This window comes from Rhinatrema bivittatum, chromosome 6 (assembly GCF_901001135.1).
Source record: "Rhinatrema bivittatum chromosome 6, aRhiBiv1.1, whole genome shotgun sequence".
Taxonomy (NCBI): Eukaryota; Metazoa; Chordata; class Amphibia; order Gymnophiona; family Rhinatrematidae; genus Rhinatrema; species Rhinatrema bivittatum.
The window spans coordinates 144,591,590-144,619,555 of record NC_042620.1 but is presented as its reverse complement, the minus strand read 5'-3'; the positions used below and the strand labels follow the sequence as shown (position 1 = coordinate 144,619,555).

The 27,966-nt window shown below is 43.8% G+C and overlaps 1 protein-coding gene across 2 annotated transcripts in view; it reads right to left on the bottom strand.

Moving 5' to 3' along the window:
• The window catches only part of SATB2 (SATB homeobox 2), a 345,958-nt gene that overhangs the window by 196,489 nt on the left and 121,503 nt on the right, over window positions 1-27,966 (bottom strand). For both annotated transcript variants that reach the window (XM_029606039.1, XM_029606040.1), the window contains exons 4-5: window positions 15,874-16,000; window positions 14,443-14,566 (exon numbers count right to left, since the gene is read on the bottom strand). In XM_029606039.1, the coding sequence (XP_029461899.1) occupies window positions 14,443-14,566; window positions 15,874-16,000 (251 nt within the window). The remainder of the gene's footprint in view (window positions 1-14,442; window positions 14,567-15,873; window positions 16,001-27,966) is intronic.

Here is a 27,966-nt window from a genome sequence, read left to right as displayed (position 1 = left end):
TGATAATATCCCTTGTTAATCCCAGTTAGTCCCTGCCTCCCCCTGTCATGTCCTGTCAACTCCTTCAGCTTACTATAGCAAATCTATACCCTATGTTCCAAAAACAACATTAGCTAATTCTATATTCAATGTTCCATAGTTATGATTATGTACAACTGTTTATCTGTAAAAAACAAAATGAAACCTTGAGTTTAACTCTATATTCTATGCTCTATAGTTAAGATTATGTACTACTGTTTATCTGTAAAATACAAAAGGAAACATTGAGGTTTCCAGCATCACTTTGTTCTCTGTAAACCGATGTGATATCCCAAATCGAATATCGGTATATAAAAACAAACAAATAAATAAATAAATAAAACTGAATCCCTCTTCCTTGAACCATTGTCTCATCCACGCATTGAGACTCCGGAGCTCTGCCAGCCTCCGGTGACCTGCGTGTAGAACAGGAAGCATTTCAGAGAATGGTACCCTGGAGGTTCTGGATTTAAGCTTTCTACCTAAGAGCCTAAATTTGGCTTCCAGAACCTCCCTCCCACATTTTCCTATTTCATTGGTGCCCACTTGTACCACGACAGTCGGCTCCTCCCCAGCACTGTCTAAAATCCTATCTAGGTGAGCATCATATCTAGGTGAGGTCCGCCACCTTCACACCAGGTAGGCATGTTACCAGGCGGTCCTCACGCCCACCAGCCACCCAGTTGTCTACATTCCTAATAATCGAATCACCAACTATGACGGCCGACCTAAACCTTCCCTCCTGGGCAGTAGGCCTTGGGGAGATATCCTCAGTGCGAAAGGACAATGCACCACCTGGAGAGCAGGTCCTTGCTACAAGATCCTTTCCTGCTGCACCAGATTGATGCTCTCCAATCATAAGACCTTCTTCCTCCAAGGCAGCACCAGGGCTGCCAGTCTGAAGTTGGGACTTGGCTACTATGTCCCTGAAGGTCTCATCTATATACCTCTCTATCTGCCTCAGCTCCTCCAGGTCTGCCACTCGAGCCTCCAGAGATCGGACTCGTTCTCTGAGAGCCAGGAGCTCTTTGCATCACATGCACATGTACAAATTTCTCACCGGCGGGTAAAAAATCATACATGTGACACTCGATGCAAAAGACTGGGAAGCCCCCCTCTTGCTGCTGGACTGCTGCCTTCATCTCAAATTTGTTCAGTTCCTACTTAAGTTTTAGGTTGCTATGGGAGTAGGAAAGTGTCTAATGTCCTTTAAATGTATTAGTGAATTCACTATGGGGTAGATTTTCAAAGGGTTACGCGCGTAAGATACGCGCATAACCCCCAAAAACCTACCCCTGCACGTGCAAGCCCCGGGATGCGCGTATGTCCCGGGGCTTTCAAAAATAGGCAGTCAGGGGGCGGGGCCGGGGGCGTGGCGGTGGTCCAGGGGTGGTCCCGGGGCGGTCTCGAGTCCTCTGGCACAGCGCTGTGCCGGGGAATGGCGCGCTGGCAGCCAGCCGGCACGTGCATGTTATGCCTGCCCCTTCTGCAAAAAAAGTGGGGGGGGGGGATTTAGTTAGGGCTGGGGAGTGGGTTAGATAGGGGAAGGGAGGGGAAGGTGGGGAGGAGCAGTAGAAAAGTTCCCTCCAAGGCCGCTCCGATTTCGGAGCGGCCTTGGAGGGAACAGGGAAAGCCATCGGAGCTCCCCTTGGGCTCGGCGCGTGTAAGGTGCACAAGTATGCACCCCCTTGCGCGCACTGACCCTGGATTTTATAACATGCACGCAGCAGTGCGTGCATGTTATAAAATCGGGTGTACATTTGTGCACGCCGGGTAGCACACACAAAGGTACCCCACGCGCGTAAAATTTAAAATCGGCCCCTATATGTCTGGTAATGGCCTACAGGGGAATGATCAAACTCTCAGTAAGGTTTTTGTTTTTTGGGTTTTTGTTGTGAAAGGGGCACCTGCCTATAAATTAAAGGATGACCTAGGAGTGGGTGGGTGAGGGGTGAGAAGGTTGGGAAATACAAACAGTCTAACTTCAGTTAGTCAGTCAGAGTGACTCACTGCTCTCTTGATTAACAAATGTTGGTACCTAATCAAACCAAATCGCACTACCTTAACACCTTTACAAGTTGAGTTACTGAACTGAACTTTTCAAACTTTTTACTTAGGTATACACTGCTCCTAGCTTATTTCTAGATTCTGGCAACTTTTTTTTATTTTTTGTTTTTAATATACAAACACTCTAACTTCTGCTTACTAGTTGCTTTACTGACTGACTATTTAAAAATCAGTCTAACTTCTGTTTATTCGCTGCCTTACTGACTATTAAAAGCACAAACACACAAACACACTAAACAATATTCCCAAATAGTTAACTTCACCCCAATACTTTTAAAAATGGAAATTTCCCACGCAAAAGCTAACTGATTCCTTTCAGCCACCAGCAAGGTGATCCTCTCCTCTCAGTGCTCCCACTGAATTTCACAAAGGAATAATCAGCTCACATGAATTCAGAGAGTTCCATATTCAAAAGGTTTGACAAGCCAACCTTTCCAGTTAGGTGGACATTCCTCAATGCTTAAATCCTCCCTGCTCATCGGATAAATTTTGACAGGCAAATCATTACCCAGACAAAATTTACCCAGACACACACTGGGAGAGTTACCAGGGTGTGTTTTTATGTCATGCGATATTCAACACTGACTGGATAAAAAGTTACCTTGAGTAACTTTGTCCAGACAAACAGGTCTAAAGCTACCCAGATGACTGTTTGGATAACTCCAGCCGGGATATTCAGCCGGCATAGATTCAGGATGTATATCCAGATTAAGTTAACCAAAGTTATTCAGTTAACTTTATCTGGCCATGGCTGGCTGAACATCAGCCTGAACAGCTTATGTTTACTCATGTCTTTCTGCAAGCAAAGCCCTTACCAATGAATATTACAATAAGCCTAATAACATACAATAAATCATCAAACACATCATAAAAAGATAGCATACAATCTTTTAAAGTCTCTGCAGCCCAAATAATAAATGTTGCTGGCTTTCAACTGCAGACACTATTTCACAGTCTGTGCGGTTATAACTTATTTACAGAAGAATAAAATGTAAACAAATATGTGCATCCTTTGGCACTTTCTGATGCAGTAAGGAAATGGTGAGGAGAGTGGAATATGAATCTGTAAGCTGGTGCTGTGTTTCATGATTATTTGTATGGGTCTGCATGCAATCCTCCAGTTCTAACATTATAGGAGTCATGGAGCTGCAGTTTACTTGCTCAAAACAAGACATTTTGAGGAGCTGTATAGAACAGCCTCTGTCACATCGTTATCAACATTAAAGTGTTTTTCCTATCATATTGTCTCAATTTCAAGGGTCTCTCTCTAATTTCCCTATTCCTTAATAAATGTCACGGAGCTGGTGCATATAAATGCATATTTAACTGAAGCACCGTGGTAAATTCTAAGGGTGGGCAAGCATTTTTTATTTATTGGCTGTAGTTCAAAACTAGCATGTCGACAGCATACTCAGCCTGTTTCCTCCGCCCAATTCCAGAAGTTGCTGATGTCATTACAGCAACTCTACATCTCAGAAAAGGGATAAAGAGGGGGATGAATGCTGCAATGAAGCTGATAATATAGTACATAAGTCAGACTCAGGTTTAATTTAAAAATCAAAGTATCAGGGCGTGTCATGATTGTTCTTTTTTTTTAAGATACACAGAATCTCTGATTTGTAGAGGCTTTCACCAGACATAAAATGATCATTTTTATTTGCATTATTTGCCAGAAATGTTTCTAAATCCTGCATTTGGGTGAGCACAGACCATAAATACCTACTCATAGCCCACTGCGGTTCCAAACCTAGACACTACAGGGTGGTAAGTAAGCAGGTGAAGTAAACAGAGCTGCAAAAAAAATAGGCTCCCCGAAGAAAGATTTCTTGCATCTCCAGGTGGAGGCAGACCACCACATTAGTTTATAGTCACCATCTCATGGCATTCTTACTGGAGAATGTCTAGGCAGAATCATAGCTGTCCTTTGGAGGATACACACATTAGAAACAAGGAGTGAGAACAATTCTGATTTCGCAACCAGATCGTAAAGGTACGATTAGATGCTCCAGCATGCATAATCCAAGTAACGCTTTTCAGATGTTTCTGTCCTGCTTCCAACTGCAGCAAGACCACACCGCCAAGAATCTGGGAACATCCGTGCTACCCTCTGCAGTACAACAGTTAAGCAAATAAGGAGAATTAATATAATTTACAGAAATGGGTGCTTAGCACCTGGGCTAAAATTCATTAAAAAAAAAAAAAAGTCAACTGTGCAATGTAGTAGAGATGAAGACAGAAAGAACCATTGTGTGTTTTCTCTTCTCAAGCCCCTTTTAAATCCTCAGCACCTCCCCCCACCCTGCCCTGGTCTTTTCAGCAACCGCCCCTTGCAAATTATGACAGCAAACCTGTTACAAGCAGTAATAACGCAAAATTTCTGCTCTCATGTCTTGAATGTAAGGAAGTTTACACATTTTTTCCAATCAAGAGTGCCATGCAAAAGCACAAAACATACATTAAAGTATAGTACATGCCAGTTTTGGTCATTTACGTGATACGCCTACTTCTAAAACTTTGTTTCCCCACCACAGAGATAGAATTAAAAAAAAAAAAAGAGCGAGCGAGTAACGAGGTATTGCATTTTGCAGTCATGAAATCCAATCGATAGGAAAGCGAATCTGTTTGCAAAGGTTAAGAGATGGCAACAAAGCCCAGCAGCTACCACAATAAAGTGTGAAAGCTACAGACCCTGCTGCAAGTCTTACCACAGCCAATTAGCCTTTGCGTGACCTCACACAAAATCGGCCTGCTTCCCAGAGCATCCTCTTTCTCTGTCACTGCTGCCTAAAAGTAGCTATCTCTTCAAAAGTTATTCCTTCCTCTCCTTTAACCATACATTATCTCCGCAGTTCCATGGCTAGCTCAGGGCAGCCCTCACATCAGGTCTCATAGCCAACAGGGATAGAGTTTGAGCATGGCGCAGATGCAACGTGCTCCGGCTCCAGGGAGGGAGGGAAAAGCAACAGCCAGCATCTGCGCTGCCCCTATTGGCCAAGGAGTGGACCTGAGCGTTGGTCTCGGAGGAGACCAGCCTGCAGCTCTCAGGCCAGCTGCCAGCTCATGCCACCTGGGGAGGGTGGATAAATGAAGAAGGGGTAAATAGCGGGGATATAAGATAATCATATGTTTTTGATAATAAACGCATAAATAAATTTAGTAGCAGACGCTAACAGGTGTTTAGTTTCCTAATCTTATAAGCGTGTATCCAATGAAAAGGGATCACTTGTGAGTCTGCTCCATCCTGCTGTAATAAGGTTCTTACAATGCCAGCCTTTTTTCTTTCTCCTCATGGACGATCCGACAGTGGGAACGCTTCCTGCTCAGCATTCAGACAGGCTCATTCCCAGCCACAGCGCTGAGACCCAGAAGGGTGACTAGAAGAGTAGAGACTCCCCCAGCAGGTCCCTGTGCCAAGAGCTTGAGCACCTGCAGATGCACAGCCAGAAAGGGATCGCTAAATCCAAAAATGCACCTTTACTGCCTCGAGCTGGGGTGCAACGTCGGATTCTGGACATTGTTTTTTTAATACAAGATCATAAGAAAATCAAAAAGGTGCCTCAAGTGTTAATTTAATACAGCTGGCCTGGAGCTCATACAAACACATAATAACTTTAATACTCTAGCACTTACAAGCACTTTTCAAACTGACCTTTTTAAACCCAAAGAAGAACAACATTTCACTAGCCATGGACATAGCATTAGAAAAAGCAAGCTGTCCTTTGCTAGGAAGAGAAGGGACCAGCATCCTGAGTACTGTCTGTTTCATCAGCTTAACAGAGAGCATGGCTTGTTATGCTATTCTCTTAGATGCATAACTAATTGCTCATTATTTCAATCACAGTCCCTGAAATAACTGTTTGTACCACCAAATGCATGCCTAGAACAAACGTGAAGGCATGCCACACAAGGTAAAGGCAAATACCTTTCTATGGCCCATTACCCTGAGACCTTTTGCTTTTATATAATGGTTAGTTTAAAAGAAAGTAATATAATACATCCTTCAAATGTTTTGTTTTGTTTTTAATTTGGTGCATTACCTGAGAGTTCCAGCAAGCATGGTCTCTTAGATCATGCCCACCCTGGATCTCACAGTTAATTGTTTGGTGAAAGCAGCTCCATTTTCTGAGAGAAAATTATCCAGCCAATGCAGTGCAATAAACAGGGGACCAAAGCTAAGCCTGATAGAACGGTGGTTCTCAAGCCTGTCCCGGAGACACCCATCTAACGTGGTCTGGTTTTCAAGATACCAGCAATATGTCTGCATGTCATAGATTTGCATGCGTTGCAGACCCAGAGTATACAAAAACCTCTCTCATGCACATTCATTGTGGCTATCCGGCAAAACCAGGTAGGTTAGGGATGCCGCTGGGCCAGGACCGGGAAACACCACTCTAGAAAACAAGACAGGAGAGGAAAGTCAGCTAGCAAAGAGTTACAGTAGCAGCGAGTTTCTGGACAATGCCTGGGAGCCAGTCCACAGAGCACATTTGCCCTGGGAAAAAATATTTAGAGAGGAGAGGACTGGAAGAACCCTTAAGCTAGACTGGATGAGTGGCCAACAGTCACCAACCAGCCTCCCTGCCCAAGGAAAGCGGACAGCGGGCTTCCATCTGAACAGGAGTCTCAATGCGCTCTCTTTTCTACATAGTCTTTCAGAATGTTTTGTCAAATAGCGGACAGTGGGGATAACCTACAGTGAATCATACTATTACCAAATGCAGAGCTCAGGAAAGCTATGTTTCAAGCTAGCTGGTGCTGCATTAACACACAAAGGCGTGGTTGGGTAAAGGAAGCATGACACAAAGCACAGAATGAAGGAAAAGAACACTTGGATGAAGCTAACCTTTTCTTTTTTTTTTTTTAAATGCTCCCATTTAAATAATTAGGTAAGGCACAGGCACACTTTCCTCTGAACAATCAAGGTGGAAGTCTGAAGTCCCAGGACCAGGACCAAAATAACGATATATAATGTCAGTTTGGCTCTGGCTCTCTGGGATTTATTTATTTGAAGAGAAGCCTTATGCTCTGGGATATTAAGCTGCAGATACATGTTACACCTACCAGAGACAACAGAGCAGTTTTACTGCTAACAGAATGATTGCATTTTTTCCCCATTAGTGGCAATCAGAAACCCCATCTGGGCTGAGAGGAGCCTCCCGCCCCAAGCAGAAATGATGAAGGCCCTGTCACCGGTGGAACAAGCAGCTCCCAGGACTGCACCTTTTCCTCCCCGGCACCGCCAAGAACTTGCTGCACCGTGAGCGCATTAATAAACAGAAGCATTTACTCGGCAGTTTGACTCCTGCGAGACAGCTTTGTAATTTGCTGCTGTCAATAATATATTAACCACTTGGGGATCGTAATGACATTTCACATATGGCATGATATTTTTAAAACAGATTTGCGGGAGGAATTGTATTAGATTCAGAGGCTGTTTAATAGGCAACTCTCAAGGAAAAAAAAAAAAAAACACATTTCCATTGTCTCTTTTGTGTAGCCTAACAAAGGTTAAGACTTTAGTGCAAGATACAAATGCTGGCTTTGCATTCCTTGTGAAGTGCAGGACCCATGTTTGTTTGTTTGTTTTTAACTCGGCCTGCCGTTGGACTAGCATCGAGTGTTATTTCTTCAACAGACAGGACACCGAGAGCCCGTACTGTGAAGCTTGGGAACTAAAAGAAAGTGGGTAAACCACCTCCAGCATGCCACAAGGGAAGGTCTGGAAGCAGGCTGAAGATATAACTACAAATGAAAACGTTTAACAGCAGAAGCCTTGCAAGCCACAGCAATTACAGCGCAGGGTGACCCGCTATAACAGGGAACGAGGTGCCGTAACCTTGATATTGGGGAGAAAAGCACAGCTCGGCATAGCAGAAAGCCCAGGGCGGACAGTGGTATATTCTCACCCCTTCATTTTAAGCATTTTCAGTCCTTTTTTTTCTCAGACACCCCAGCCCCCTTTAAAAATGAGGTCCTTTCCATACTAGAGGACCTGGGTTAAGGTTTTGTAGCTAAGGTCGTCACACCTCACATAGGGGCCGATGCAATAAAATGTGCGGAAAGCGGGCGCTGACTTTTCAGCGCCCGCTTTCTTAGCGCACGCATGGCGCCCGCAAGGGGGGGGGCGCCATGCAATAAACAAATTAGGGGGTCGCGCTAGCAAGGAGCGCTAGGGTCACTTGCACGGCCTTAGCGCCTCCTTGCTAACGCGACCATTACCGGCGGTCTGCCGGTTATAAAGACCAACGCCGAGCACATCGGCGTCGGTCTTCAAAGCGGCCGGCGGAGTTTTTTTTTTCTCTTTCTTTTTTAACTTTAAAAAAAGTACAGAAAAGCATTTTTTTTTTCTGCTTTTCTGTACTTTTTTTCAGTGCGCTCAGCTACTAACGCCTGTTCCAGGCAGGCGTTAATATCTGAGCGATAAATGTGCGCCTGAGACGCACATTTATTTTTTTGCATTGGAGTGAAAGAGTAATAGCCTCATTCACATGCGTTTGCATGTGACGAGCGCTAACTCATTCACTCCGTGCCAGATGCGCGTTAAATAGACGCTAACCCCCTATTGCATTAGGGGGTGGATTAGCGCCTATTTAACCCGCGTTCGACAGTGGGTTAAACAGTGCGCTCGGCTGAGCGCACTGTATTGCATTGGCCCCAGAAAATGTGAGAGCTGTTTGATGCTTGTTTTGGAGCCGAGCAGCAGCCTTGCTGTAGGGTTCCCAAAATAAAATAAAATGGTTAAGCAGATGGTGCAGTGGGGACTGTCTCATAGGCAAGGGCAGTATTTACTACACTGGTCAGGGAATGCTTTAACAGCTTTTTGCCCTCTGTAACTCCCTCCCATTGCTTCCTCCTCTCTTCTGCGCAGATATACCAGGCGCTGGTGGTCACACACTTCTAAAGGTGAATTTTAAAAGCCCGAGACGCACCAAAATTAGGGGATATGCAAATACGTCGGGTTTGTGCACGCTGAGCGGATTTTAAAAGTTGCCCAGGTCTGCGCGTAAATGCCGCTGCGCGCACCTATCAGAACGTCTCAAAACTGGACAGGGCACGGGCGTGGTTTGGGTGGGACATGGGCGGTCCTGGATTTTAACCGCAAATGTGCGCATAAATACTTGGGCGAGCCGGCGCGCGCCGGGATCCCCATCCGCGGAACTTTACTTCTACTAGGGACAGCCCGTAAATAATAAAACAAAAATATCTACGCAGGTCAGCGGGGTTGTAAGAGTTGGAAATAACAGGAGGAAAGGAAGGCTATTATATTAGGAGGGTTTGGAAGACCGGCCATGGCAGCGGCGCTTGTACCTATTAAAATCCCTCCCACTTACACGGGAGAAGCAGGATTTGTGCACACAGGTGCGTAGCCACCTAGAATTGAGCACAGGTGCAGGCAACTTCATAACATGCACCCCTATACGCACGTATCTTATAAAATGGCCGCATCCCTGGGCGAGGGCCAAACATGCGCGTATGTGCACCCGGGCCGTCTAAGATAAAGGAAGGGTCTCACCCCAAAGTTATCTTAAACCCCCCCCCCCACCTTTTATTTCTGGGGTTCCAGAGTATGTGCTAAAATGTTAAAAAGGAGCCAGTTTGATTGGGGCTCATAGGATCTCAAGGCATGTCTGTAGCAGTATCAGCAAAAGGAAAACCTCATTCAGTCCTCTCCTCCCTCCCAATATGTGCATCAAGAAGTTACTAGGAAATAAATACCAAAGGTACTCCCTCTCTCTCCTCTCGTCTATCACATCCCTCTCCCAATTCTTTGCAGGAATATCAACATCCGTAGTTCTCTCTGAGGTACAGACTAACTTGTCTTACCACTCCAGAGATCACAGGGCCCAAGGCACCTCCTGCTTCAGCTTTAGCCTCTGGAGACCACCACTCCCCATTAAGAGTGGAACCCCCACAATCTGGACCTCTATTACAGCCAAACCTCTTCAATCAGATTCTCAGAAATGTCATTCTTTACAGGAAATCCCCACAAAGAAACTTCATCATCCAGCCCCCCCCAAAAATTCTGCAAGGGCAATACTCTAGTGATATGAGACCCAGTTTAGGAGCCTGTCACATTTATATAAAATTTATTTAAAACGTTGGTGTGTGTGGAGGGGGGGGGGTAATTTTGTAACCGTCCGTATACATTTAGAATCAAATACACACATAGCTTACACCAATTTTCAAAGGGAAAGTATGCGCAAGGTTTCCCATGTTCTATTACATGGAAATTCTCCCTAGGACACCCTTTCAGTTTTGGTCTGTCTCCACCTGCTGGAAAGGAGGCTCAACCCACAGTCTGGACTGATCCGGGTACGTACAGGGAAAATTAATTTATTCCACCAAAACTACTCACACACAATTACACGTGTGGCAGGGAGCCATAATCGAAGCGTTCCCGTCGCAGCCCCTGACAGATCTCTATAAATGTGCGCATTCCGCTGCAGACCTCGTCGCTGCCTGTGGTGCTACCTTTCCTGACTGCTGGCAAGGACATGAGAAGTCGTCTACGTGGTAGATGCCTTACATCGGAATTCTAGGATGGTTTCCATTTTTTTTTTTTTTCGGTCAACTACAACTGATCTCTACGGGGAAGGCAATAATGAAAGCCATTTCCGTGGATAAAATGCTGCTTTACCCGTGGAAACAGGCTGTTTGTTTATTGCCTACTCTCTCCGTGATTAAAAGTCCATGCATTCGGTAACACCGTGCAGACTTTCCCCCCGCACAGTTTTGTAGATATTCCCTTGGTAGGGGGGTTAGGGTTAGGGGCGGCAAGCACGCATGTTTTGGCTAAAAAAATAGACCCACACGAGAAGCAGACGCAAATTCATGCGGGTACCGTTGAGGGTGGCGATAAAGCAAAACTACCTGCGTAGTTTATTGTGGCAAACTCCACAGGGTAAAAACTACTCGTGGGCTTTTGACAGACCATGGATAGTTTGATTAACCACCCCATGCATCTACCGCCTCTGGGTATAGAGTGCCACTCTACCGCACTGTTTAAATCAGGTTCTCGTGAAAGGTTTGTTTTGTATCTATTTTAATTCCCAGCTCCCACACTGCTACCCCCTGCAGTCTCCCAGGCCGCTCCCTCTGAGGTTCTTTTCTAGGGAGGAGAAGGAGCGTGCCTTCCGGTACTGCTGTAGCTCCCAAGCTGCAGCCAATAATATTTAGATTCTAGATCCACACGGATGCTGTCACACATGGCGGATCCTTCTGTCATGTTCCCCTCCCTTCCCCTAGGCCTCTGCCTTCCTCTGCTCTATGCCCCTTTATCCTTTGCCCCCTTGCTTCCTGTGGCTCCTCCTCCGTTCCTGCCTCTGTTCTCCTCTATCCTTTTCCCCCGTGCCTCTGTCCGCCTGTGACCTTCTCCCTTTCTTCTTTGTGCCTCCATCTCTCTCGCTCTGTCCTTTTCCCCACTCTATGAAATGACTGAATGGTCATTGCTGGTATTGCAGCCTCTCATTACTCCAATATACTGAGACTTTGTGGCCACTGCCGGTACTACAGCCTCTTGCTTTTCCCAGGCAAACAAGTAAGTATTATTATAATAGATAAAGCCATATTAAAAAATAAATAAAAATCCTTTTTCACACTAAGGGCCTGATTCAATAAGGCTGTTTTCCCATTATGGGGTAAAAGATCTTGATGAATCAGGTCCAAAATGAGTAAAATTTCCATTCCATTTCTTACTTTTATAGCGCCCTACCAGGCAACAAAACTTGCTCATGGGCCCAGTACAACATTTAAAAACATAAAATGCATAAAATAAAAATTTTTAAAAAATCACAATAAAACTATTCTGAGAATTCCCCTCCCCACATTAACTAAAACAGAAACTCTCTATTCAACTTTGAATAAAATAAGGAGGACAAATTCACTTGGGGAAAATTTTAAAAGCATTGCTCGCGCTAAAAGGCCCATACACGAGAGTATCTGGGCCATGCGCAAGCAACACCTATTTTAAAAGATGGAAGTTACGTGCGTATATACGCGTGTGCGAGAAAAAATAAAGGGGGGGCGGAAAGGGGGCAGAGTTAGGGAAGGGACATGGGAATTCCGGGCGTGGAAACTCCATATTTGAAATCCAGGGGCCGCAGTGTACGGCAGGCCGTCAGCTGCATATATTTACTGCTGTTGTTGACGAGGTGTAAGTCTGCAGAAATCTCAGTTTAGGCCTAACACACCCGAGTGAGGGGACTGTGTCAACTGTGGGGGAGGGGGGAAGGGGTGCAGGCTGAAGAACCAGAGGGGTCTGCATGACCTCGAGGATGACTGGGAAAACTGGTGCATCACTTGGGAAAACCAGATATGTCCTTCACACGAGCATGTTTTAAAATCCGCTTCCCTGCGCGTGTTAAAGCCAACAATTTCTTAAGGAAGTAAAGTATGTTTGCTCGAGTAACGACTTAAAAATTAGGGACACGCAAGGGCGCTAAATCATGCATGCATAAATGCACGTGTGATTTAAAATGCCAGTGTGTATGTCTGCTCGCACGCTCAAACACACATGTACAGGCACCCGTTCACTCACTTTAAAGTTACCATCTTACTGCACAAAGGTTCTCATTTGACTAAGCCTGGATGACTTTCCTCCCTACAGGAATATGAAAAGTTATAATGAGGTGGCTATTAAAACTGCCCACACAAGTTCAAAGTTTGTGGATACTTTTTACCCCCAGACTTTTGCAAAAGGAAACTTTTCCTTTTTAAAACTGATGCAAATTGCCTAAGGAAAAAGTACCTGCAGTAAAATGCACCTGGTTCTTCACGGTAGTTAATTTTTCCAGCTAAAACCTCGCGAGTCTGTCTTAAATTGCAAAACATGCGTGCATATTTGCAAGCTCGGCCCCCAGGAACACCTCACCCTACTGTACGAAAGCTTAGCCAAAAAAACTGAGAAGGGATGAGAATTCTTCTGAAATGAGAGGGAAGCGCAAGGAGAGAGTCCCGATCGCTAGACATGCCCCCCTGACGTCGCTGATGATGCCGATGATTCGTTAACGGCGCCATACCACCAGGCGTCGCACGCCATGCGTCGCGCGCCGAAGGGGCGCAACAAAGGGGCACTCCCCTTTGTGCACCCCTTCGTGCAATCCGTAGTTCTGGATATATTTAAACACTTAAAAATTAATCTGTGCGAATGGTTATCTTTCTCTTAATATTAACATGTCTGTAACCTTTACCAAGTTTTGATGGCTTAATAATGAAGCCGAATGACAGTATATAAAACCTGTAAATTAAATAAATAAATAAATAAATAAATAAATAAAATAGGGTGGGCAGTGTCAACAAGGTCATTTCCGCTGGTAAAGCAAGGTTCTATCCGCAGATATGGCTTTGAATGTTGCCCTCTGCATGTACATATTAACATATATTCTAAATTCCATGTACTCCGTTGCAAAGGGGGATCTGCTCAGTCAGTGCCTATATTGCACCAAAATTCTTGAGAATAAGACTCAACAGGCTGGATACCTGTACTGTCACCAAAACTGCAGGAGCAAGTTTTGGTTTTTTTTAAACAGCAACACTTGGTTTTTTTTTCTTTGTTAAATTATAACTGCCAGCAAATATGTAAATAATTTTCTTAACTAAGAAAATCACAAATACCTTAAAATACAGAACCTCTCAGATTTCTCGAGTTTCCGTCATCATTTTTTGCATTAACCCAAGAGCACAAAGTAATAAACTAATGTGAGTTACTGCTGCCAGTCCTTGTTACATTTTTGAATGCCTCCGTGGAAGAAACAGTGGAAGCTGCAGGGGACCTCAGGAGGTTTACGCCGAGCCCAACAAGCCTGGGCTCCTATACTCTAAAGCGTTCCCCTCCAGTAAGACTTCACGGCACGTGACATAAAAACCACTAATCCTCTTCTATGGTTTTTCAAACCTGGTGTCTTAGATTATAGATTTTTTTTTTTAAAGGTAGCCAGACATAAAGCATGTATATTATTAGAAAAGTCTTAACAAAAGGGAATTTGGAATGACAACTAGCGAGGCACAGTGGTAAAGATGTTCAATGGTCATATGCTCAAAATGTCACCTTTGTATCCCAGGAGTTCAGCTGTTTCTGCCAGGTCCTATGGATTCAATAAATGCACAACCTTATACTGTAAATTGTTCTGACCGCAATGTATTGCAACAGCTATAATAAGAGGGCTGGAGAAGACGCACTGCCAAGCAGGATGAAAGTGTGAATTAAAGTATTTCCACTCTCCCTTTCTTCTCAGCCAGACCAGTTGTCTTAAGGAAGCTTTTACATGACTGCAAAAAAAAAAAGCTGTCAGAGATGGGGGCGGCGTGGAAGCTTTCTGTGCGCGCTTGGAAGCCTTTGCCAAGCATGGGAAGACTGACCTGAGAAAGAGGGCATTCTTTGGCTAGGGTACTCTGATTCATCTCTTTGAGCAGTTCCCTTAAGGCATTGCGGACTGTGGCGTGGTTCCACTGCTCTGCTGGCAGGTCCTCCAACTTTGAGCAACTGTGTAAACACAAAGCAGACGAATCAAGATGAGGAAACTTCACCTGCCTGGATACCTGCCCTCCACATTCCATGGCTAGCAATCTATCTGCCGCCAGCTCCCGCTCACTCCCAGGGTCCGGGCTTTCTTTCAAGGCATACCGTTTTTTTTACGTTTTATTTTTTGGACTGAGACATTCTGAAACCGGCCTATGCCAGGAACGGTGGTTAATCCTACATAAGTGATGGAACATGTGCGCCCAAGTCCTTTCCCTCTGGGACCTGGCGGACCACTAAGCACTCTGTAAATCAGGCTATTCAGATGACTAAAGACAGCAGTCTTCCGAGAGAGAGGCAGAAAGAAAAAAAAAAAAAAAGATGCTCCCACTGGAAAAGCAGATCAAACCGCATACACAAAATATACTTCCTGATAGTAGGCTATTTTTCATTAATTCCATGAAACAGGTAAAGCGTATGACCTATTCCCTTTCCCAGTGTAGTGTATCTGCACCTAAACAGAGAACTCTGATTTCTAAAGGGGTGCAAATAAAAAGGCAACCTATGGGTTATGGATTAGCTTCTGGAAACTTGCAGCAATCTGCTTGAACTGTACGAGCTCCAGTCCTGGTTTCAGCTCTTTTATGTCATACGACATTATTAGCAAAGAAAAAGCATGCTGAATAGTGAGGGGAAACAGGCATGGTGACACAAATATGGCTGCAGTAGATAGAAAAGAAAAAAAAAAAAACCCAAACCCTGAAACAACCACCCCAGAAGTATTCAGGAGAAAAAGTGGAAGAAGAACTTCTGCCTTGCTGATACTCCTTTATACATCTTTCACCAGATGTACCAAGAAAGGATATATTTCCTCTCTGGGTCCAGCACGTGGGAGAATGGGACCCAGAGAGGAAATGGGAGAAAGGGCTATGTTCTCTCTGGCCCAGACAGAGCTAAAGATAATTACTGGACAGAACAGAGGTGTTTATTTTCTAACTACAATGTGCCTATAAGTTGAATTGATTCTGCAGGGTTCGCTAAATTAGGGGGTTGTAAAAAGCTGCCTCTAAGAAGGCTGTGGGTCTTTAATGACTGATAAGAGTTTCGCCATGTCGCCACGTCACTACTCTGCAAGCAAACAAAGCATATAATGGATAGAAGACTGATGGTGGCCGCACTGTATTAGCTCCCCCTTTTCCCTTAATTCTCCTTTTCCTTCCATCAAAAGCAGGGAAATTAATGAAGACAGGATGTGCTAGTCTCGGTGGTAATGCTGTGTTCGACAGAGCAGCTCAGAGAATAGGGAAGGCCAGCTGTTCAGAGACACTCACCTTTGTAATTGGATTTTCAATGTCACAACATGGTAGACATCTTGCAGCATGTCGGCCACTGTCGCATCTGGAGCATCTGTCACGTAACTGAGGGGGAAGGGATTCCACTTCCCTACTCTGATTATTCCTGAGAAGGAGAAGACACAACAGGAGAGATTTATTTGCTGTTGACTAAACCTTCTGATTGCATGCTCATAAATTCCTGATGATCTCTAATTGGTCTCTAAGATGAAGGGCATGGTTGAAGATCAATATAACAAGAAGCAAGACAAGACACTTGTTTCAGACAACAAGCTCTGCAGCCATATTACATTTAAAAAAAAAAAAAATCAAAAAAAGCAGTCTCTACCTCTGTGACTGCGTCATTAACAGGAAGTCAGACTGAATCTGAACTTAAAGCAAAAATTGAACTGAACATTTATTGTTTCTTAAACCAGAACAGAACCGGACCCTCTGTTTGAAAGCATTTATTGGCTCTGAACTGGAACAAAAACGCAAAAAAAAACCCCCAAAACAATTCAGGTTACCAGTTCAGAAAAAGTGTTTGACTTATATTTTGGGGTTGATAGTACAAGTAAAACAGGCCTGTCAAATGTATACATTGTTAGAATTTCGTTTTTTGTTTCATGCATGCTTCATAGTACTTATATGTGCCAGATCTGGGGGTGCCCATGTTACAGAAGTGCACAAGTCTCCCCCAGGCAGAGCTCCATGCTACACGGCTGTGGGGGAGGACAGACAGGAAACATTTAGCTCTCCTCTGCTACGGCTCCTGCCTCCTCCTTCAGCCGCCACACCCCCTGAACATGCTTTGAAACAGCGCAGTCCATTGGCTGACTGAGGAATGCTTGTCCAATGGGCTGCAGGGAGGAGAAAGGAACTGCTTCAGTGCAGGTCTGACAGGCTTCCTGCCTTCGGTCTGCCCGCTAGTGCCAATGAAGAGGTGCTCATAGAAGGACTGGGAAAGAGGATCTGCTAGAGTGGCTATGGCAGAAAGAGGAGAGGGGTCATAAAGAGGGCATAGAGGGACAGACAGGGGCTGAGAGAGTGGCTATGAAATGTGCTGGGAGAGAGACAAGAGAGGAGCTGAGGGAAATAAAAGATATAGAGGGGGGGGATGGAAGACCGGGGTAAAATAAAGCTCCTCTCTCAGCCCTCATCCCGGCTCCTAACAGAGGGACTGGGGAAGGGGATGAGAACGGAAAAGAAGGGCTGAGAGTGGGGGTAAGGGACTGCGAAGAGGGGAGGGAGGTGCTGGGAAAGGCATAGAGAGAGGAGCTGATAGAGGGACTATGAAAAGCAACACTGGCTGGAAGAGGAGCTGTGGTAGAAGAGATGGCTTCAAGTGGAGGTGATGGCAGGGTTAGGAGAACATAAGAACATAAGAAATAGCCATACTGGGTCAGACCAAGGGTCCATCAAGCCCAGCATCCTGTTTCCAACAGAGGCCAAACCAGGCCACAAAAACCTGGCAATTACCCAAACACTAAATAGATCCCATGCTACTGATGCTAGTAATAGCAGAGGCCATTCCCTAAGTCAACTTGATTAATAGCAGTTAATGAACTTCTCCTCCAAGAAATTATCCAAACCTTTTTTAAACCCAGCTACACTAACTGCACTAACCACATCATCTGGCAACAAATTCCAGAGCTTAATTGTGCGTTGAGTGAAAAATATTTTTTTCCAATTAGATTTAAATGTGCTACTTGCTAACTTCATGGAGTGCCCCCTAGTCCTTCTATTATATAAAAGAGTAAATAACCGATTCACATCTACCCATTCTAGACCTCTCATGATTTTAAACATCTCTATCATATCTCCCCTCAGCCGTCTCTTCTCCAAGCTGAAAAGTCCTAACCTCTTTAGCCTTTCCTCAAAGGGGAGCTGTTCCATCCCTTTTGTCATTTTGGTCACCCTTCTCTGTACTTTCTTTTGAGATGTGGCGACCAGAATTCTACACAGTACTCAACGTGCGGTCTCACCATGGAGCGATACAGAGGCATTATGACATTTTCTGTTTTATTCACCATTCCCTTCCTAATAATTTCTAACATTCTGTTTGCTTTTTTGACTGCCACAGCACAATGTATTATCCACTATGATGTCTAGATCTTTTTCCTGGGTGGTAACTCCTAATATGGAACCTAACATCATGTAACTACAGCATGGGTTATTTTTCCCTATATGCAACACCTTGCATTTGTCCACATTAAATTTCATCTGCCATTTGGATGCCCAATCTTCCAGTCTCGCAAGGTCCTCCTGCAATTTATCACAATCCGCGTGTGATTTAACTCCTCTGAATAATTTTGTATCATCTGCAAATTTCATTACATCACTTGTCGTATTCCTTTCCAGATCATTTATAAATATATTGAAAAGCACCGGTCCAAGTACAGATCCCTGAGGCACTCTACTGTTTACCCTTTTCCATTGAGAAAATTGACCATTTAATCCTACTCTCTATTTTCCGCCTTTTAACTAGTTTGTAATCCACGAAAGGACATCGCCTCCTATCCCATGACTTTTTAGTTTTCTTAGAAGACTCTCATGAGGGACTTTGTCAAACGCCTACTGAATATCCAAATACACTACATCTACCAGTTCACCTTTTTCCACAAGTTTATTAACTCCTTCAAAAAAATGAAGCAGATTTGTGAGGAAAGGCTTCCCTTGGGTAAATCCATGCTGACTGTGTTCCATTAAACTATGTCTTTCTATATGCTCTCTGATTTGGAGCTTTAGAATAGTTTCCACTATTTTTCCACGCACTGAAGTCAGGCTCACTGGTCTATAGGTTTCCGGATCGCCCCGGAGCCCTTTTTAAATATTGGGGTTACATTAGCTATCCTCCAGTCTTCAGGTATAATGGCTGATTTTAATGATAGGTTACAAATTTTAACTAATATATCTGACATTTCATTTCTGAGTTCCTTCAGGACCCTGGGGTGCATATCATCTGGTCAAGGTGATTTGCTACTCTTTAGTTTGTCAATCTGGCCAACTACATCTTTTAGGTTCACAGTGATTTGATTCAGTTCATCTGACTCATCACCCTTGAAAACCATCTCCAGAACTGGTATCCCTCCAACATCCGCATTAGTAAACACAAAAGCAAAGAATTAATATAGTCTTTCTGCAATTTATCTTCTCTAAGAGCCACTTTAACCCCTCGGTCATCTAATGGTCCAACCGACTCCCTCACAGGTTTCTTGCTTCGGATATATTTTAAAAAGTTTTTATTATGAGTTTTTGCCTCTACAGCCAACTTCATTTCAAATTCTCACTTAGCCTGCCTTATCAATGTTTTACACTTGACCTTATCAATGTTTTACATTTGACAATGCTTATGCTTTTTCCTATTTTCTTCAGATGGAGCCGTCTTCAAATTTTTGAAGGATTTTTTTGGATAAAATAGCCTCTTTCACCTCACCTTTAAACCATGACGGTAATCGTTTTGCCTTCCTTCCATCTTTCTTAATGCATGGAATACATCTGGACTGCACTTCTAAGATTGTATTTTTAAACAATGTCCACGCCTGTTGTACACTTTTAACCTTTGCAGCTGCACTTTTCAGTTTTTTTCTATTTTCCTCATTTTATCAAAGTTTCCCTTTTGAAAAATTAGTGTTAGAGCTGTAGATTTACATATTGTCCCCCTTCCAGTCATTAGTTCAAATTTGATCATGTTATGATCACTATTGCCAAGTGCCCCCCCCCCCCCCCCAACTGTTACCTCTCTCACCAAACCCTGCGTTCCACTAAGAATTAAATCTAAAATAGCTCCCTCTCTCATTGGTTCCTGAACCAATTGCTACATGAAACAGTCGTTTATTCCATCCAGGAACTTTATGTCTCTAGCAAGTCCTGATGTTACATTTACCTACTCAATATTGGGGTAATTGAAATCTCCAATTATTACTGCACTGCTAAATTGGTTAGCTTCCCTGATTTCTCTTAGCATTTCGTCATCTGTCTGACCATTTTGTCCAGGTGGACGGTAGTATACTCCTATCACTATACTCTTACCCAACACACATGGGATTTCTACCCATATAGATTCTACTAAGCATTTAGTAGCGTGGACACCAGCTATCAGGACAAGAAGTAATGGGTGAAGAGCTTAGAGGGCTGGAAGAGTGGGCATGGGGTGCAAGGTGGAGCATGGAAAGGATCTGGGAAGAGGCATAAGACATGGGCTGTGACAAGAAAAAAGAAGGCAAAAGGCCTGGGAAAGGGGACACAGTTTGTAGTGATGGAGAGCAGCTGAAAGAGAGGATATGGGCTGGGAGGAGAAGAAGAACTGGGAGTTGGGGTATGGGGGACAAGGGCTGGATTTAGGATCTGTGAAAGGGGGGGCTTAAGAGGCAAAGGATCTAAGAAAGGTGAAGAAGGCTGGGAGAAGAGGGGATATGCTGGGGCAGGTAAGCTGAGAGGAGGGATTCATGATGGAAGGAAGAAGCAAGGAAGGAAGAGGTAACGGAAGGAAATGACAAGAATATGTGAGACTAGAAGGAGATGAGAGAAGGTAATAAGCTATGAAGAGAGAGGCTACTGCTAAAGAAAAATTCGTACATGAAAGGAAGAGAACAGAAATGCTAAAGAAAGGAGAGGAAGAAGAGTTATAACAGAAAGAATAATGAGGCAGAGATGAAACTAAGAGGACGCCAATAGCAAACAACAAACGGGGAGAGAAATAAATGACAAACAAAGGCTGGAAGATGGTTTACTTTGGTGACAATTTCTATACTTGTTAGCTGAGCTGTGTCAAGGGTATGTAAGGGGAGAAGCAGTTGGTATCTGCCCTACTACGCCAACCCTGTAATCAGGATTAATAAAGTATTTTACTAGAATGGCGGGGAGGAGGGAATTGGTGTAGCCCTTAGGCAGCTCTGATACTGAGGGGGGCTGTGGTCAGGGCTCAAGCTGAGGAGGCACAGAGGGGAACACCATTCCCCTTGTTCACAAAAATTGTCCAAAAAGCACAGCAGCTCGTGTATTGCTTTCTGACATGATGACACCTATTTTGAGGAACCTGCATTGATTACAGATACATTTTCGTATCAAGTTTAAAATTTTGAGTTTGATACACTGGGCTCCGAATGCCAATGTACGCCAATGTTACATTGCTCCTTGCGTATGCTTCACTGCAACTATTACAGCTGGCAGAAACAAGAGAAAGGGAATTCACAAGTGCTGGCCCAGATTTATGAAACTCTGGGTTTGTTGCTTTAGAAAACAAGTTAAAGTGTTATTTTTACACAGGCTTTTGAATCACTTGGGTGAGGGGTAATATCTTGTGGGCGGTTCAATCTGGCTGGCTTCATTGCATCTTTGGTGGTGGCTACGTAAGGGGGAATTTGAGTGGCATTTGAATGGAAATATTTCAGACTATGGGTTTAATGTAGTTTGTATTGTGTAACATTTGTTGGCTATGGTTGCTTTTATTGCCATCCGTCTACAACCATGGATAGCGCGGACTAAAAAATTAAAAAAAAAAAAAAAAAATTGGTCATCCTGTTGAATCTCCCCAGAAGGTTGGGCCTGGCAGGAGCATCAGGATGCACAGACACAAAGAAGTAGAGTAGAAACAGCAAGAAGATGGAAAAGCATGGCAACATTTGGGGGGCCTCTTCCCCCAATCTATACGCATTTCCTTTGCTGACTCCCCAGCTCAGCTACCAAATCAGGGCTCCCCCCTTCTCACCCCTGGTGCACTCTGTGGCTCCTGACTGCCCAAACCAACTCCTCGCCTGGCCACCTATTCCTCGACCACTGGAGCCATATCAGGCAGGCAGGTCGGCACGGAGTAGAGCGGCATGAGGGCCTGGCTCTTGAATCTGCCTCAGCTGGCACCTGAATGGCTTTCCTGTTCAGCATGCGATCAACGGGGATATCCAGGCTGCAGGCAGGAAGCAGCAGGCAATTTATGCCACAGAACTGCCAAGCTGCTAGGGCTGAGGGCACGGAGACGGTGGAGCGGCTCGCATGGAACCTGCTGCAGGCCTGGAATCCGTGAGTACTGGGGAAAAGCAGCGAAGAGACTGGGGGAGGGCTGGAGTGGCTCAGAGAGGGGAGACGTGCCTGGGCTCTTGAAGAGTAGAACATGAAGGTGATCCAAGCCTGTGTGGATGAAAGAATCGGAAACCGAAAGGTGAGCTCAGCCTGCCAGAAAGGGGAGCCTTGTCTGCTGAGGAGGAAGGAGGGAACAAGGGGTCAGGATGGGGAGGATGGATGGGTGAGCAAAAACTACAGGCAAGGGGGGGGGGAGCGCGAACCAAGAAAAGGTGAGGGGGTAATCAGCTGGGAAGAGGAACTGGGAAAGGAGCAGAGCAGGCTGGGTCCAGGGGGAGCAGGCTACAACTAAAGAATGTTTCTTCAAGCTACAGGTCCTGAAGCATCTAAGACCGCTCTTACACTTCCAGGATTTCCGTTCTGTGCTTCAAGCAATACTGTTTTCAAAGATTGACTATTGCAACGCTCTTCTACTCGGTCTCCCCGCCTCTTCGACCAAACCTCTACAGATGCTGCAAAACGCAGCAGCCAGGATCCTTACAAACACACGGCGCAAGGACCACATCACACCTATCCTAAAAATCTTACATTGGCTTCCTATTCAACATAGAATACTGTTCAAAGCTCTCACTATCATCCACAAATCGGTCTACCAACAATCCTCTCTCCAACTCACCTTCCCTCTGGAACTACTTACATCTTCAAGACCAATAAGAACTGCCTACAAAAGTAAGCTCAAGGCCCCTCCCAACAAATCATCAGTTCACAACTCCATCCACAAGCGAGCTTTTTCAACAGCAGGTCCCCTACATTGGAATTCGCTTCCTCAAGACTTACGCCAGGAACAATGCCATTTAACCTTCAGAAAAAAACTTAAAACCTGGCTGTTCACACAAGCCTATCGTTGAAGGATTCCATATTAACCAACTCTCTCTCACCCTCCAACCCACCCTTCTCCCTCCCCGCACTCCCAAACTTTTTTCTCTTTTTTCCCTTTTCCACTCGCAACCTCAACCCACCCTTCTCCCTCACCCCCGCCACTCCTCCCATCTGACATAACATGTATATTCCAGCTGTATATATTCCATATATATATATTTCCATGTATATTTCCGCTGATTATAATCCATGTTTTCTGTATTATTAATTTATTGTTTTATGTTAATTTATAGTTTGTAATTTTGTTAACTTATTGTTCAATTACTTAATTCTGTCCTATCTTCCGACATCCATGTTTTTACTCTCCCTGTTTTAATGTAACTTCTCTTTTCCACTTATACGTTAATTGATTTTTCCCCTTGTTCTAATGTAAACCGGTACGATAAGACCTGGTCTTGAGTGTCGGTATAGTAAAAGAAGTTAAATAAATAAATAAATAAGATGGGGGAATGGAGCAAGCAGAGGGATATTAAGCCCCTTGCCCCAAAATATAAAAGTCAAACTATAACTTTGCAGGAGAGAGAGAGCATTAAAATAGAGTAGAGGGAGGAAGAAGGGGAAAGGAAAAAGAAGAAGAAGCAGAAAATGATTAGGAAAAAGTGAGAGGAGGTGGCAGCTAGAGAGCTTTGGGGACAAAATGGGAGGGCAGAGTAGGGTGCGAGAGACTGGGAGGACTGACTGGTGGGGGTGGGGAGCGGGAAGGAAAGAGTGTGTTGGGATGTGGATGGGCTGCTTGACCCAGATGGGTGGGAGAGGAAGTGTCGTACAGATTAGCTGTGACAGGGACTTTGTGTGTTATAGACATGAGTCCTCCCCATGTCCGTGTAGTCTGCTCTGCTCTGGAAATTTAAACACAGGCTGACCACTCCCACGCTCCCCACCCCCGTCCTTTTTTATTCTTTTCTGACTGGAACGTGGGATAATCTGTACTGTTTAGCACCCCCAATCACTTTGAAATGTTGTTTATAAATAGTATACAATGGGGATAAATTCAAAAGGATTTACATATTCAAATGTAGAATTTTCAAAAGCGTAAAGTGCACTTACACGTGAACATCCTATGGACAATTCAATTGCGTACATTGTAGCAATTTTCAAAAGCCCACTTACACGGGTAAAGTGCATTTACACATGTAAAGCCCAATTTTAAGTGTGTAAATGTTTTTTTTTTTTTAATCAGGCCCCAATTTTAACAGTTTTAGACTCATTAGCCTGTTCTTCCCCATTTTGCAAAAAAATCATTACCATGTACCTTCTATTTAAATTTTCTCAAACCAACCAGGAGAGAACCGGTTGGCTCGTGTCTTAAACCAATTACTGACCCTTCATTGGCCTGAACTGTAACTGAACAGGAGCAACTTCAGTCACAGCTGAACATGAACTGAAACCAAACCAAAGACTTTAATGTAAATCTTCGGAGGGGTGTAGCTAAAATAACAGAGGCGGATGCCACCTTATAGACTGTCACTAGCCAATGTATTGAGGCATAAGCTTTCGGGCACCAGTCATGGCTTTTAACAGTTTTGACTCCTTGACCATTCCACAACCTTAGGAGCTCCAACAAAGTTTCTCTTCCTGACAACTTTTTCAGAGCTCTAAAATTTCCTTCCGGTTCTCTACTGACTGAGCATGTCCCTGCAGGCCCCAGTGGGATCCCTACGGAGGTGTAGCATTGTAGAAAGACTACGCATTCGGGGAACGTGAGGAACATACCATCTATGCCACCGCACCCCCATTTAAGGCCGCTACAATGGTTGATTCCTGTGTCTATATGAGACAGAGACTCCTAGAGTGTTGTAGATTTTGGGGTTGCAAGTCTTAAGGGAGAGGAGCGCTTTTTCAGTTCCCTTTTTCCAGGAGAAATCCTAGGCTCAATTCATTCAGTGGGACTTGGAATTGTGGAGATTTACGAGATTTTCTTATTAATTTTATCCTTTGAGGTTTGAGAAGACTCTTCATTTTAAAGATTTATTTTGAGAGGAAGTTTTTCGCCCTTTCTTTTCACCTTTCTTTTCACCTTTTTTTGTTTGGGAATTCATTTCCCATCTCATTCACTCGGGCCCTGAGGACGTCCGTGCCCACACAACAAAAAATTCTTGGAGAAGGTGAGGATACTTAACCCGTATCCAGTGGCATCCGCAAGGTGCTTACTCGCAGCAAAAACCCATACGGTACATACCACAGCATCAGGGAGGCACTTAAACGGCACAAGAGAGAAAACAGAGTGGAAAGTAAAGAAAAGGATCCGTTTACAAGAAACTCTAAATTGATGGGAGTGCCCATTGTACAAAGTCCTGATACTCCCTAAATTCCAATTGGAAGAACTGACAGAGGCCCTAAATTTCAATAAGGAACTAGGGGCATCTCAGTAGCAGAGAGGAGGGACCATACACTTGCCGATTTAGATATTTATTTCTGTATTGTGGATTTATCAAAGGCAAAGTATATTCTTTGTCAAACTCATTTTACTGCACAAGTCCTTCAATAAAGATGATATGCTGGAAAAACCAATCAAGTGTCCCTCTGGTTCTTTTAAATCCATTTTAGTGACTCGACACATTTAACGCCTTGGGCCCTGAAGAATAACCTCTCCCCCCTCCAACAAAGAATGCACTGAATGGGGCTTGGAGAGCGTGGACTGTGACTTAGCCCCAATATGGGTGTGTGTTTTCCCAGGGTCAGTCCCACTTTTGCTTCTCTCTGGTAATTTGTATCCATTTCCACTGAATCTAGGGAGTTTCTTCATGTAGAGTATGACCACATTTTGAAAACCAGTCATGCTATATTTAAGTCTGGTCCTTCTTAAAATTTGCTAGGGATGTGTATAGGAGACATTTTTGTTTGATTTGTTTTTGATTAAAGCAAAAATTTCTCATATTTGTTCCAAAATACCCATTTGTTCCATTCAATTTTGGAAGTTTATGTGTGTAAGTGGTGTTTTACTCGTGTAAAATCTATTTTATGCACATATAGCCCAACTTTCAGAACTGTACGCTATACACCAGTTGCATGCTCAAGTAAGCACCCGGATATTTATGTTAGCATTTTATAAATTGTGTGGTGGGAGCGTATTTTTGTCTGAAAAGTATGCACATATGTTTCAATATGTGCGCATATTTGCAATGCAGGAACATATATAATCTAACCATTTTTTTTTAAAATGCATGAATATATTTTGTGTGTGTAATTGTAAAAATGTTTGCACAATAATCCAGAATTAAATGCAGAAGCAGGTACTTTATAAAGAATCTACATACTCTGCTTCTGAAATTAACTTACTTGCACATGTACTTGGGAATCAGCAGTTTGCCAATACCTTCCCTAGTTTACTCAGACCTTCATCAGATCACCTAGACTCTCCGGCTCGTCACCTTGAACTCCTACCAGTTCCCCCAGACCTCCCACTCCAACAGTAAAAGACACATGCAATTTCAGTTGTGCAAGTCAATTAGCAGGTGTGAAAGCGTATGAACAAATTCTATAACGAATGCACATATAACACTTACAAAATAGCAACTTGTGTCCGTGCTTCTGAATCCCACCCCAGAGCCCACCTAAACAGCCCCCTTTTTCCCCCCTCTTCGCATTTACATGCACTACTACAAGTACACACAGGCTCCAGAGCTTTATAAAATATCAGATATGTGGGCATGCTATTTGCGCGCATATATGCTACTTTTATGCATGCAACCCTCGCATAATTCTTTGAAAAATTCCCTCCATAAGTTGTACTTATGTGCATAAAATCAAATTTTATGCATGCAAAAAAATGTACACGCAGAAACCCCCGAAAACGAAAGTAACAGATGTGCATCCCTAGATATCGCCATGTTTGATGAAGGTCACTTTAAATGGTCTCAAAGGCTCATAGACGAAAACCAGCAGTGGCGTATTGGTGTAATTAAAAGGTATCACAGAAGTTTACTTGAAAGCAGGAACTAATGTACAAGGGCAGATCTTCTGCCGAAACAGAACACCAAGCTCACAGAATAATCTCTTCACTAGTTAGCAAAATTAAGCCTCAATCCATAAGAGATTTCTCCTACAAAGGATAAATGATTTTGGATAACTAAGTTGTACAATGCTTGTCTTTCTCTCTGCTGCCACACACAGCACTTTGTGCACCAAGGTTTTTTTTTCCCCTCGATAGCCAAATAACTGAAGGTAATTACCTGAGCTCAGATTTGGAAAGGTGAGCAAGCATTTAAATCTGAACTCCCAACCGAGTCCATCTTATGGGGGAGGACACTTTTCAAAGCCGTATTACACAGGGCTAAATGCACATGTGGTGGTTCCACGACACGCAGGCTTTTAGCCGCTCTGCGAGGAGGAGTTCTCGAGGCTGCGTTTAAGTCGGAGGAGGAGGAGGAGGAAAAGGATTGCACGGATGACATTTTCACATCTGCGCGTGATATTTTCCATGGAATAAATAAATAAATAAAGATATACACACACGGAAACCAGATACAAAAGGTCTTGCGGATAATTTTTGTTTTCAACATTGGATAGTCTGCATTGCCCCCAGTACCCCAGACCCTTTAAACCCATCAGAAATGGTTCTTTTTATTTTTTACATCAAAAAAAGGAACCGGCAACAAAAAAACAAACTTCACAATCGCTCTTCCATCAAAACAACAGATATCTGTAAGCCATATAGAGATGAAATAATAAAATATTCAAATTTTTGTGAGGCGCCGCATCAGCAAGCCTGACGGCGTATTCTGCAATGACTTGCTGGAACCGAAAATTCGCGGGAACCAGGAAAATTCGAGACTTGGCGTCCTGCACACAAAGAACTGTGATTTGATTTTCCCCTGAAGAAGCTGCATCCTTGCAGTGACACACCGGCCGCTGTCGGGCGGATTAAATTGTATTTATTCTGACGGGACACAACATAAATATGGGACACAGTATGCAAACATTTGCCAATTAATATTGTTATTTAAATATTCAACAAGGAGTTGTCATCTAGCCTCAAATGATTAACAGTCCGGGCGGTTCTAGCAAGTCATTGCAGAATACGCCGTCAGGCTTGCTGATGCGGCGCCTCACAAAAATTTGAATATTTTATTATTTCATCTCTATATGGCTTACAGATATCTGTTGTTTTGATGGAAGAGCGATTGTGAAGTTTGT